Source organism: Vulpes lagopus, chromosome 2 (assembly GCF_018345385.1).
Source record: "Vulpes lagopus strain Blue_001 chromosome 2, ASM1834538v1, whole genome shotgun sequence".
NCBI classification, from domain to species: domain Eukaryota; kingdom Metazoa; phylum Chordata; class Mammalia; order Carnivora; family Canidae; genus Vulpes; species Vulpes lagopus.
Genome location: NC_054825.1, coordinates 63,728,982 through 63,742,614, shown reverse-complemented (window position 1 = coordinate 63,742,614; position 13,633 = coordinate 63,728,982). Strand labels below are relative to the sequence as shown.

General features: G+C 38.2%; 1 protein-coding gene across 7 annotated transcripts in view; it reads right to left on the bottom strand.

Annotated features, from left to right (window-relative positions):
• The window catches only part of MYO5A (myosin VA), a 198,999-nt gene that overhangs the window by 131,173 nt on the left and 54,193 nt on the right, over positions 1 to 13,633 (bottom strand). For all 7 annotated transcript variants that reach the window (XM_041743414.1, XM_041743415.1, XM_041743416.1 and 4 more), the window contains exons 2-3: positions 3,587 to 3,697; positions 292 to 463 (exon numbers count right to left, since the gene is read on the bottom strand). In XM_041743414.1, the coding sequence (XP_041599348.1) occupies positions 292 to 463; positions 3,587 to 3,697 (283 nt within the window). The remainder of the gene's footprint in view (positions 1 to 291; positions 464 to 3,586; positions 3,698 to 13,633) is intronic.

Sequence of the window (13,633 nt, the reverse complement as noted above, 5' to 3'; positions counted from 1 at the left end):
TGGCAAACTCACTGAATTTGGCAGACAACTTCTTTAGGAGGAAGAAAAGCCAAAATATGGGCCCGGTTCTGTCTTTTTTTCCTGAGCAAAATGACAATAAGTTCAAAGAGCTTATTCAGCACAATATGCAACTAGCTAATGAACACGGTAAGTTTTTTTTGATAACTCTGAAGTGATCTTCTCCCTAGGAGGAAATCCAACTGCAGCCTTCTTTCCCCATGCACAATGTTTCCATGGCTATGTCCATTAGAGGACAGAGTTCATTCCACTCAGACAGCAAGACATACTTACCACAATATGTATAAATAAGTTTGGAGTCAATAAAGCGGACTCTGAGATTGTGGAGCACAGCAGGTTCATGAAGATAGCTGAGGGCTGTGAGGTCATTTTCACCCACAAGTATGTCAGGGTTTCTCAAGTGAGGCAGTTCCTTGGTCTTTGGATCTAGACGATACTCCAAATCCTGAAAATGCACAAGATACAGCATTTGGATAAATCATGGCAATAAAAGTAAAAAGGCCTATGCATTTTGCTTATTTGTTATTCCTGATTTTCTTCTCAGCTATTAAATGCATTCTTTTCCTGGCACCTTCCAAAGCTACAGAAACTGCTGGAAATGGAAGTCTTCTTTTTCACTAGATGTATTAACTTGTATTTATAATTTTTTGCTAATATAGTTTAAGAAGCTTAGACTTTTTTAACCCAGTTACTGAGCCAAAAGTTTTTGCCTTTTTTTTTTTTTAAGGCAGGATGCATGATCAGTGTGGAATCCAACATAAGGCTTAAGCTCACTATCCTGAGATCAGACCCGAGGAGAACAGAACCAACTAAGCCACCCAGATGCCCCTGAACCAGAACTTTTTAATCTTTCTTTAAATAACCTTTTTCTTCCCCATCCCTCACCTGTGATAAGTGAATGAGCACTAAAGAATGGTTAAGAGCTTGGCTCTAGAGTCAGATCAACCTGGATTCAAATCCAGAAACTGGTACTTCTTTTGTGGGTGTTGGGTATGTTACTGAATCTGAATCCTTCATTTGTAGAAAAGGCATTAATAGAAATAGCTCACAGGAGTGTGATAAAAATTAAATGAGGCAGTGCATGGCATGTAGTAAGTACTTGGGAACCCTAAGAGGTCCAAGAATCTCCTGAAATTAGGTATAAATGTGTATTTGTCCATATGTATAAATACATATATATACGTGTATTATTTTCTGGAAATACAGTCCTTAGTTTCATTTGATTTTTAATGAGGTAATTGGCCCCAAATTTAAGAAGTACTACTCACTTTAAAGCCAAGGATATACAGCTTTATGGCAAAGCCAGGCATGCAAATTGCTACTCAACTATGCATTAAGGGCAAATAACACCTGACAAGTGAAAAGGGAAAAAAATGAAATTTAATTGTAGAGAAGAAACAGCTGGTTTTATAAAAAGCCACTTTTCTTAACATTGTAGAGATACAGAGCTCAAATGTTCAGAACAGGTTGGGATGAACCATGTTAAATGGAGAGGAATTTATCATCTGCCCCTCAACTTCTTCCTGCCTGTTAGGGATATTATGTCCTTTCCCAAAACTGACTGGTCCTTGCACTGATCCCTGCAATACACAAAAGCCACTTCTGGCTATGCAACCTCAGGTGGAATTAATGTCTCCAAGCCTTGGCTTCCTTAACAGTTATAATATTACCTACCAACCTATACGATTGTTGTGAGAATTAACCTAAGAAAATATAGTTCACGGTGCTTAATGTGCATAACACAGAGTAGTTGAATAAATTAATTCTTTGATTTGGCATTCAAGGCCCTCCTAATCTGGCCTAATTCTTCCCTGCCTTCTTCCAAACTAATCTTGCCTCTGTTTTGCTCTCTTGAAATTCATCCTCCATGCGACCACCAAGGAGTCCTTTCTAAAACACAAATCCAGCATCCTTCCTCTTTTAAAAATATTATAATCACCTCCCATCACATACCACTTGAAGTCCAAGAGTTTTAGGATGATCCCCAGGTGTGATCTGGTTCCCAGCCCCCAACCTCTTGCCAGTCTTGTACATCCTAACAACATGGAACTTGTGTAGTTCCCCAAATGTACATTACTGTGCATACCTCTCTGCCTTTGCATGTACTTTTCTGGATTCCTGAAATGTACTTCCCCTTGTCTACTCATTCTTCAGACCATGCCTCCCTGAGCCCTTACCTTCATCAGACTGTCTGGCCACTCCCCACTCTGTCCTACTTTTGTTCCTTGCTTTTATATCATATGCCATACTATTCATAAATATATCTATTTCTCTTATCTAATATTGATGTCAGAGAGCACCTTTTGCCACTTCTTAACATCCTATATAGGAAGTACGTTAATATGCAAGCCTAGACCTAGAACACACATCTTTCTAAATCTCTTGCTCCAACTTGTTATATTCACTATCTCCAAAATACATTCCAAACCTCATAGGGTCTACCCCCTTTCTCTTTGTCAATCCAAATTCTATCTACCTTTTAAGATTCAGTCAAAATTGTTCTTTCTTCTTGAAGCCTTCCCTGACAAAGCAGCCCATCATGAAATTTCCCTCTTAGGCATCCTAAAGTCATCATTGTCTTTACAACATTGCAGAGTGGTTATGAGCACAAATAATGAAGACAAATTTTCTGCCTTAAAACCCCAGCTTCATCCCTTAATACCTATACAATCTTGAGCAATCCCTCTGAGCTCTCATTTCTTCACTCATAAACTGGTAATAACAACAGCCCCACTTCATAGGACTGTTGTGAGGATTAAATGAGTTAGAGCAAGTAAAACACCTAGAACTATGTCTACCACATAGTAAGTGTTCAATACATGCTAACTCTCAGGATAGTATTACTCATTTGGTAATAGTTCATCATAATCTTTTGACATCTTTAATACTGTGGTGTTGAACTACTCTTTAGACTCTATGTCTTATGTAACTTTTCATGTATTTGTTCCTAGTTCCCTTGGCTAGACTATAAATTGTTTAAGGAAAAATTAATGTCACAAAGTTTTTTAAGAAAATAGTATGACATGCCTTGTCAAGTGCCATGGAGAAATAAAAAAAGGTATATAACTAAGATGTCTACCCATGCCATGAATGCAGACGGAAAGTATAGAAATTAGAAACACAATTGGTTTTATATTTTTTCTAGTTACTGGCAAACTGCTTTATGCATAATAGCTTGTCAGTAAATATTTTTCAAATGATTAGGTCCAGCAAGTATCAAATCTCAGACTGGCTCGTTAAGCAATGTTTTCTTAGTCACTACAAAATTAATGCTAGCCTAAACAAAATAAACAGGTATATCTTTGGGAGGAATAGAAATGAATCTAAACCTAATCATAATAAATTCATAGACCACAATAATGGATTTTTAAAGTTCTGCCATTTTCATTAACCCACTGGCGTAGAAAATTGAATTTACTATTTTGCTACTTTTTTTAAATTTAAGTATAAATATTAGATTAGTTCAAAATGTAACTTCCAGCTGAAGTCAGCTATGCCACAGCAAACTCACACTTTTGAATTCCCTTCACTTTATGTGAATGATAACAAATGAAAGCAAAATTTTTACCTTTCCTTCCTCAAGGTGAAGCAGGAGGACTTTATCTCCTGGTTTATAATCTTTGAGCAGCTCTGCTGACTTCCAAACTTCCTCAGGATCAGGTATCCAAACTCTGGCAAACTAGAAGACAAACAGAAAAAAAATTAAACTAGCAAATCAATTACTTTATAACAATCTATAAACATTATGAACTTATTTATAATGAAACAATTTACAAAAGAATAAATCTTGGCCAAAATTAAATTTAATATTTCTTTATTTGTTTATTATGATTTTATTTATTTGACAGAGAGCTAGAAAGAGCGAGAGTACAAGTGGTGGGAATGGCAGAGGGAGAGGGAGGGGAAGAGGCAGGCTCCCTACTGAGCAGGGACCCCGATGCACGATCCCAGGACCCCATGATCATGACCAGAGCCGAAGGCAGACGCCCAACCAAGTCACCGAGGTGCCCTGAAATTTAACTTTTAAATTAGTAGTTGAAAAGTACTTTAGTCCCAGTAGTACCATCATGCCCATATTATTTAAAAAATATGCTCTGGGGATCCCTGGGTGGCGCAGCAGTTTAGCACCTGCCTTTGGCCCAGGGCGTGATCCTGGAGACCCGGGATCGAGTCCCATGTGGGGCTCCCGGTGCATGGAGCCTGCTTCTCCCTTTGCCTGTGTCTCTGCCTCTCTCTCTGTGTGCCTATCATAAAAAAATAAATTAATTAAATTAAATTAAATTAAAATATGCTCTGCCCGTTACCTGGGTGATGGGCACTGAAGAGAGCACTTGATGGGATGAGCACTGGGTGTTATACTATGTGTTGGCAAACTGAATTTAAATTAAAAAATGTAAAAATAAAATAAATAAAATTCAGTTGACGATAAATAAATTAAAAATATGCTCTGTACTGTGGTAATAATTTTATACTGCATATAAGTCAAATCATTCTATTTTACACCTTAAACTTATATAGTGCTGTATGTCAATTATATCTCAAAAAAATTGGAGGAAAAAAGTTACTCTGAATAAACAGCTACAATTAAAGTTTGAATTTGCTTTACAGTAAATGCTACCTGAAAATGTAATTTTAAGTAAAAATGTACAAATAAATCTATTTTTTCACTGAATGTTGAACTTTTAAAAATGTCAAAACATGAATGTGAAGCTCTGGTATTAGTGGCTCTGCCAGCTTCAACAACATAGCTCTCTTTTTATGGCAGGATTTACAATTTGAATCTTTGGTTGTGGTTTTCATCCTGTGTTCTGCAAAGACTTGGTGACTTCTCAAGTATTCCTTAGGGACCATTAAGGTGTGGAAAAGAGGAGAGTAAGCTTGTGACTTGGAGCCACAGCTGTTTTATAGACTGGGCATCTGGAATTTCCTTTGAAGAAAGCTCTGCTGCCAATTGAAAAAAAATTAAGAAAGCAATGTTGTCTAGTATTTTGCCTTCATTATTATATAAAGAGTGAAATGGTATATCTGATTAGCAGTAAGTTTGGTTCTCAGAGCCTTAATATCATGAAAGAAGTATGGTAATCAATCATCTGGGCTTCGTGAACCAGCAAATCTTTAGCCTCAACTAGACATTCTCTGGACTTAAGCCAATTTGAGACTTTGGGTCAATTTTGAAGAAAAAGAAAAATATACATTAACATGAATGAGTCCTCCAAACACCAAACTCTTGAAGAAATGTTTTATGATTGCTTGGATTCCTCAGGAAGGAATCTCTCTTTATGTACATTAAACCTTGAAGCTCATTTTCAGGAGTATATCACATATAAAAATATCACCACCACCAGCCTTTCTCTATTTTATTTTCTTCAAGCTCTTATTATTACCTGTACTTACTCACTGTTCTATGATTGCTTGTTTATTTATTTCTTTTTTTATTTCTCCTCCTCTATTTGAATAAAGTTCCATGTCTGCTTTGTTCAATACTACATCAAGTGTCTATGTACATAGCTGCTTCACAGCAGGGCACTTAGTATTTAATGGAAGAATCTCAAAATAAAGGGTATCTTCTTAAATTGAATAGAATTTGTATGGTAAAGAAAACTTGTGATTTCTTTACTTTTCTCTTATTATTAGATTTATAAAAACTTGTCTGAACAGTTTGCAAAGAAAGAGAGAGTACTAAACTATGTTATTTTTTTTTTATAAATAATCTTTTTTTTTTTAATTTTTTTTTTATTTATGATAGTCACAGAGAGAGAGAGAGGCAGAGGGAGAAACAGGCTCCATGCACCGGGAGCCCGATGTGGGATTCGATCCCGGGTCTCCAGGATCACACCCTGGGCCAAAGGCAGGCGCCAAACCGCTGTGCCACCCAGGGATCCCTAAACTATGTTATAAAGTCTAATTCCCAGGAGTACCATACTGGCATCTTAGCCTTTATTTCAGGCATCTGTAAAATGGGGATTATAGCAGTACTCATTTAGATCATCTCAAGGGCTTTCATACAAAGAAACCTTGTGAAAAGCATAAATCAATATATGCATACAGGTTGAGACTGTTACCAAGTGTATATTCCATAAAAAATGATTACTAATGCTATGTCAAATATGCTACAGAAATTTGTTTTATAACTTTTGTCCCAGATGCACAGTCCATTAGCTAAGTAATAGCTGTTACTAAATTTACCAGAGGTTACTAAACCTTTACTAAAGGTTACTAAAATTTTACTCATTCAAGAAACATTTCTGTGTACCAGCGGCTGTGTACTCTGAAGCTCACTTTAGAAAACCAGTATTTATATAACTTTCTCTGGAAGGACTGACTGGTTCCAGGAGAGATATGCAATATATGAGATTCAGAGACATGAAGTGACCTATCATCTTGACGATGAAAGCACAAAAAGCAAAATGGGTTCAAGTGAATTTGCAGAAGCATGACTGACCTGCTCTAAATATGAGGGTATTTTCAACTAAACCTAGAAAGAAACACCTTCCTGTTATTTGTCAATACCAAGTTCTGGCTCAGGTTTCCACAAGTGTTTTGGAAACACTTTGAGTGCATACTTTGCCAAAGGCTAGATTTCCAAGAGCTAGCAACACTTAGAGATAGTACAGGGAGGCCAAGGCCCTTAACACTCACCACGGGCAAGATATTTAAACATCAAACATCACCCTGATAACCAAATTCCCCATTATCCTATCTCTATCTCTTGGGAAAGTATCCAAGGAGAAATAGGTCAGAACTCGGTCTATTATTACCATTGTCTTTTTATGGTTCTTTTCCATCTTAACCGAGGAGATTGGTGACTCTGCAAAAACAACTATACTGGAACTGGGTCAGTCTGGGAAATAAATAAATATTTTTTCCCAGCAACTTATATACATAAATATAATATATATATATATACATACACACACACACACACACACACACACACACAAGGCATATACATATATGCCTTAGTTGCTGAAAACGAGAGAAATTCCAACCTGACAATGCCCCCTTCTTATTGCCTCTGTCACCTCCAACCCTACCTTCTACTTCTTCCCTAGGCCCCCAGTAAGGATACACATAGCAGCCCTGAGAAATAGGACTGAACTTGTCCAGCCACAGCCAGTGGCGAGAGACTGCCAGAAGACTGCAGCGGGAAGACAAGGCCCCAAGATCTTATGAGAAACCTGGAAATGGAACACGACAGCAAGAGTCAGACAGAATCAGAAATAGGAGTGGACACACATACCCACTAAGTCTGTTCAGGATTTCCTGGGAAAACAGAAGCAGTTAGGAAAAAGATAACCCTAGCCAAAGTGAATCAGACTGGACACAGCTCCCAGCAAGACAAGGGAGGGGTCCATGTCATGCAACTCTGCTGTGTCATCACTAGCTAGTAGATGGTGAGACTCTCCTGCAAGGCTCCTCATTCCCTTCTCCTACTCACACTACTCTAATTTTGTCCCTCAAAAATCTCATTTATAATACCTCAGACCTTATTTTAGTTATTTATGGATCTATCTACCTCCCACACCAGGTTACATACTCCTTAAGGCCATTTTGGAATCCTCTATAAGGTTGGTCAAGGTCCTTGCCCATGGTTGATGAGCAGCACATTTGTGCTGATGTAATTTAAGACAGAGGTAGGACAAGGTAAGGAAAAAAGATGGGAGAACTGGGAGGAGAAGCAGCAGAGGCAAACTTCAGAGGCCTACCTCAGGATTTTTCCTGAGGCCACAAAACACAGTTGAGATGGGACAGGAGTCAGAGACCAAGAGAGATCCTTGAAGTAGTAGGCAGAGTAAACATTGCTGTAGGAACCAATAGGAGAAGGGAAAGCAAAAATTTAGGACCTGAGGTACTGTAACCAAAGCCAAAAAACTATAGGAGATGAAGAAAAGATTAAGAGGCTTAAAAGAGATAATATTAAAAGGTAAACATATCAAAGAAGATTTATGACAATTCAAAGGAACACCTCATTAGAAAGGTGAGTAAGGACAAAACAGAGATGGGCTAAATTTTATGATGATAGGCAAAATCTGAGTAAATAATGCTAGCACAGATTTAAGCTGCATAATAGCTTACAAGGAAAATACAAACCATCTGTCCTTCTGTAGTACAGTTTAGTAGGGCCTGCCTGGCAATGAGGAGGAAATACTGACAGAGTCCAATAGAAAAGCACTGGAAAGGTGGGTTTGGGGGACATGCCTGCACTGGCACTTTCAACGAGGGGCACAGGCAGTGCCAGCTCAGCCTAGCATGGCCCTCCTACCTTCTTAGGGATTACGCCTATCCCTGCAAATGTAAAGAGGCACCAGTCATCTTTCTTTTTATGTCCTCTTGCAACACTCAAGAGGTTCCTGATTAATGCAGATGACTCACTAGAAATTTCGCTAACTTGCACTTTGTCAGTCAAGGAATTCTGAGGTGTGGGCCCCAAGAGCAGTTTTTCTGAAGCGTCAGACACTTTGAGAATAAGACTGACAGCACTAATAGAGCAAATGATCAGTCCCTAGAACCCAAAAAAATCTGACCCATGTGATTCTCTCCCCTCTCCCAAACTCCCACATACATTACTCACTTCTCAGACAGCACATGTGCACATCTTTCCTAGCTCCCCCATTTAAACCATAAGCAGCCTGACAACATAGGATCTGCCTTGGTTCCTGAATGTCTACAAAAATGAATGCTTTATGTGACAATTTAAACAAGGCTATGACAAATAATAAGTGTCCTCCTAGGATATGAACTGAAGCAGGAGAAAAATCCTGAATTATCAACAGCCCCTCCTCTGAATTCTATACTAACATTGATACTTACATGGTTACTAAGTAACTCATATAACCTTTAGGGTATGTTTTGGTATAAAAAAAAAAAATCAAGTGCTACTACCCTAAAGCACATAATGCACATATATACATATGTGTACATACACACACATGCACATATATACATATATTACATATATGTATATTATGCATATAGATTGTGTTCCAGATGGTGGAAATATATATATAGATCTGAAACACAATCCCTCCCTTTTTCAGCCAGCAAACTCCTATTTATCCTTCATGTCAGTGTTAAAGTACCACCCACCTCCTCTTAAAAGCCGTTCCTCACCTTCGGCACTCCATTCTCAATGTCCCCATTACTTCATACAATCTTCACTAGAATTCTTATCCCACTAAATGAAAACTTTGCGTGCCTAATATCGCTTCAGCAACCGTGAGCTCCTTGGAGGTAGGAATATGTTTTCTTTATCCTTGTCTCTTCAGCACTTAACACAGGGCCTGCCTATAATAATTTGTGAATGAACCTTTGTTATAAGAATGTTCTTGGCCTCAGACATTGTACCCTAGACGGTAGACTAAAAGAAATACTAGCAAAAGGTCTCAAAATCTTCTAGAAGGGTCTATAAGTTCCAGAAATAGAGAAAAATGCGAGCAACATTAGATGGTTGAGTTACATAGGAAATCACAATGTGCAGACATTGTACCCTAGACGGTAGACTAAAAGAAATACTAGCAAAAGGTCTCAAAATCTTCTAGAAGGGTCTATAAGTTCCAGAAATAGAGAAAAATGCGAGCAACATTAGATGGTTGAGTTACATAGGAAATCACAATGTGATGATAGAAAGCAAGGAGTCAGGCGTGTAGGGAGTAAAAGAGTAATGAAATATTCTTTCTTCTTCCCCATCACACAAACTCATGCCTCCATCCCTTCATGATTCATATGTTTAAAGTGGAAGCTACTCCTCAATTCTAGAACAGACCTCTGCACTCCCAACGCTACCACAGATTCCTCACTCAGAAGGTGAAGGAAGTATTGTGACCACCGCTTCCACCAGCCATCTGCTGGAGCAACAAAGTGGGGGAAACAGACAGGAAGAAAGGTAAACCAGAGCATTACAGCAGGATAAGGGGTCACACTAAAATGGCAGGAAAGAGAAGAGATGGGCCGGGGGTGAACACACGGTGCATCCTGGGTAGGACTGGAAGTGAAGGGCAAACATGTTCTGTGCCCCTGCTGGAGCTCCATAACAATGCTGTTGGTGAGGGAAATGACAAACACCAACCTTGCTTTGTGGAACCTGATGAAGATTGTAAGGAATGAGAGCATGTTTTCTTTGTCAGTAGAGGCCTAGATATTTTACATCTATAATTTCATCCAATCATCACCATGACCTCATTACTAACCCATTTTAACAGATATTGAGGCTCAGACCTTAATAGTAGGTAGAGCTATGATTCAAATCTTTATTCTAAAAGCCAAAGTTCTTTCCACTCTACCATGTTTCCCCCTTGTTAATATAGATCTTATTAAGAAGAAACTCCCCTCCTCCATCCAAAACTGTTCCTCTTGGTATCATACTCAAAACAGCTATTAAACTGATCCATGTCATCAGGTGAAACTTAAGAATGTCTCATCTAAGATAATGTGTCAAAGCCACAGTAATCAGCATGGCATCCATTCTGCAGTATTCCAACTGGCTCTGACCAGAGAATGAGGCTCTGCCAAAAATAAGTTTAGGAAATAATAGCAAAAAATCATCTGAGGATGCTAAAGACTAAAATTTTAATAGGTGAATGATTCCAGCTTCACTTACTTCTATAAATGAACAAAATGATACGGTTGATTTCTGATTTTTTATTTTTGTTACTCTTGAAGTTACCCAGCATGTGCTGTGAAATGTGCATGGTTTAAAAGTAAATTGAATTTGTCAGTTTCTAGCAGGTACTGAAATTATTTTAAACTTAGGAAGAAAATAAGAACTCTTCAAATTATTGGATATGTTTTGTTACCATCAAGAGCAAAACTTAAATAATCTTATTTTTCTAGAATTTTATATGAGATGGCAGAGCTTTGGAATGAATATTTTTAGACACTGTAGTTCTTTAACATCTCTGTAAAGATTATTTTTGGAAGTAGGTCTCACTTTACAAGTGCAGTCTTAATACGTGCATCAAGAAAAAATAACTATATATGCTAATGGTATTTGAGGATAAATTTTAAAATTTTAAATAAGTAAAATAATCAAAAGTAAAATACAATCACCAACAAAGAAAGGAAACATATTGATCATTTTCATCACAAGGCCCTTATTTCGCTATGCTTTGTTTCACTTTCCTGTCTTTTACTTAATTCTTGCAATATTCTTTAAAATTGTTATCAAAGAGGTTCCTCATTCAATAAACAGCCTGCGAGAGGTTAAATAACTGGTCCCAAAGTCACTCAGCTAATAAGTGACAGAACAGAGACAGGATTCAAACCCAAGATGATCCTGAAGTTCAAGATGCTTAGAATGTATAAGGAAGAATAAGATCAATGTAATCCAAATAAATCACTTTCTCCTGATTGTGACCAAAGTTGCCCAATTAAGCAAAACTCACACCTTCCTACCATTTTCAACACTTGCTCCCAATTTAGAGACTAGTATACAGGGTCATGTTAAATATGTATAGGCCTCTGGATAGAGAGATGTCTTCCTCCCACACAGAACATCTATCATTTTGATAAATGATTTGGTGCTGAAAGAAGTCATGGATAATTTTTAAATCTCAAGTAAAATGTCTCAAAGAGATAAATTTTGAAGGAATCAGACAGCATATACACTATATGAGACAATATAGTTAAGTAGACATCGGTATGCAGGTTCCCTCCATTTATAACAGGTGGCTCCCTTTGTTTTGCTCCCAGCTTTGGGGACAGACACCTCTGGCTAAGATCATGGTCTGGTGCTAACTTGGGACACATTACAGGTCTTTCATAATCTAGCCCCTGCCAACTTCTCCAGGCTCATCTCTCATCATTCCTGGCTTGTCCTACAGCCTCTAACAACTGCAAGCACCATGCAGCTCTCCCCTATCTCTTTTACTTCCCAAATCTGGGAAACCCCTCCCCCATCCTCATCAACCACTTCATGCCTATGTGTCCTTTAAGCACCCACCTTTCAGCAGCTTTTGACACTGACCTTAGCGCATACCTGGAACATTTTTTTGCCTGGTTTCTGAGATACCCCATCTTCACGGTTCCCTCAAATCATTCTCTATCACTCCTTTTCAGTCTCTTGTGCCAGATCCACCTTCTCTGTCTTACCTCTAAATATTGGAATTGCCCAGATCCCTGAGCTGGCTCTGTTCTTTCTTCTAATATAGTATTAAGGGTTCAGGCTATAGGACTAGACTATTTGGATGTTACTGTTTACTAGCTCTGAGGTGTTCCTGTGCCTCACTGACAATGAGCGTAACAATAACACCTACTAACTGGAGTTATCATAAGGATTTTTTAAAAACATTTTTATTGATTTACTCATGAGAGACACAGCAAGAGAGAGAGAGGCAGGGATACAGGTGAGGGAGAAGTAGGCTTCATGCAGGGAGCCTGTTGGGAGGCTCGATCCCGGACCCCAAGATCACACCCTGGCAAAAAGGCAGACGCTTAACTGCTGAGCCACCTAGGTGTCCCATATCATAAGGATTAAATCTGTTAATATATGTAAAGTATTCAGAACAGTGTTTAGCACATAGAAGGCAATAAATATCAGGTATCTTCTTCATTAATATTAATAGTATTAGAAATCACCATTTTTATATTTATACTGTATTCCACCCACCTTCATGAGTTTATTTTTTTTTATTCCTTCATGAGTTTAAATACAATTTTTTCCCATATTTCTATCTTCTAGCCCAGTTCTTTCCATTGAACTCCAAATCCACAGACCCATATAACTAGCTAAGATTTCTATTTAGATGTCTTATAGGTATTTAAATTTAACAAGCCCTAAACAGAAGTCTTTGTTTCCACATACTTTTAAATCTGTCCTTCCTGTAGTATTCACATTTCAGTAATAGGCATCTCTACCCAGCTAGTTAGATGCTCTTGGGAGAAAACAGATATTCTCCTACACTCTCCTGCATCAAATCCAACATTAAGTCCTACCTCTAACATACAACTAACTTCAATCCATCTCTCTCCACCTCCACTGCCAACACCCAAGTCCTAGCATCATAATCTTACTCTGATGCTAGAAATACTCTCTTATCAAGTCTCTCCCACATTCCCAATTCAGCAGCCAGAGTAGTCGTTTTTGTTTGTTTGTTTGTTTGTTTTAAGATTTTATTTATTTATTCATGAGACACACAGAGACAGAGAGAAAGGCAGAGACACAGGCAGAGGGAGAAGCAGGCCCCATGCAGGGAGCCCAATATGGGACTCGATCCTGGGTCTCCAGGATCATGCCCTGGGCTGAAGGCAGTGCTAAACCGCTGAGCCACCCAGGCTGTCCTAGAGTGGTCGTTTTGAAATGGAAAAATCTGCTAATGTCTCACCCTTGCTTAAAACCCTTAATAACTCAGGATAAAGCATTCATATAATCCCCTAAGGTCTTGCATTACTGGGTGTCTATGAGGGCAGGGACTGTCTTTATTTTGCTCAAAACTGATACCCAAGGCTAAACATAGTGTCTGATCCGCAATAGACACCCAACAACCATCTACTGAATAAATGAACATCCTATTTCATCAAATCTAAGACACCATCAATGATAAAATGCATTCCTAATGTGAAAAAACAATGTGTATTTCAAAACTGAGTAAATATATCGGATCATTATTATATACATTGT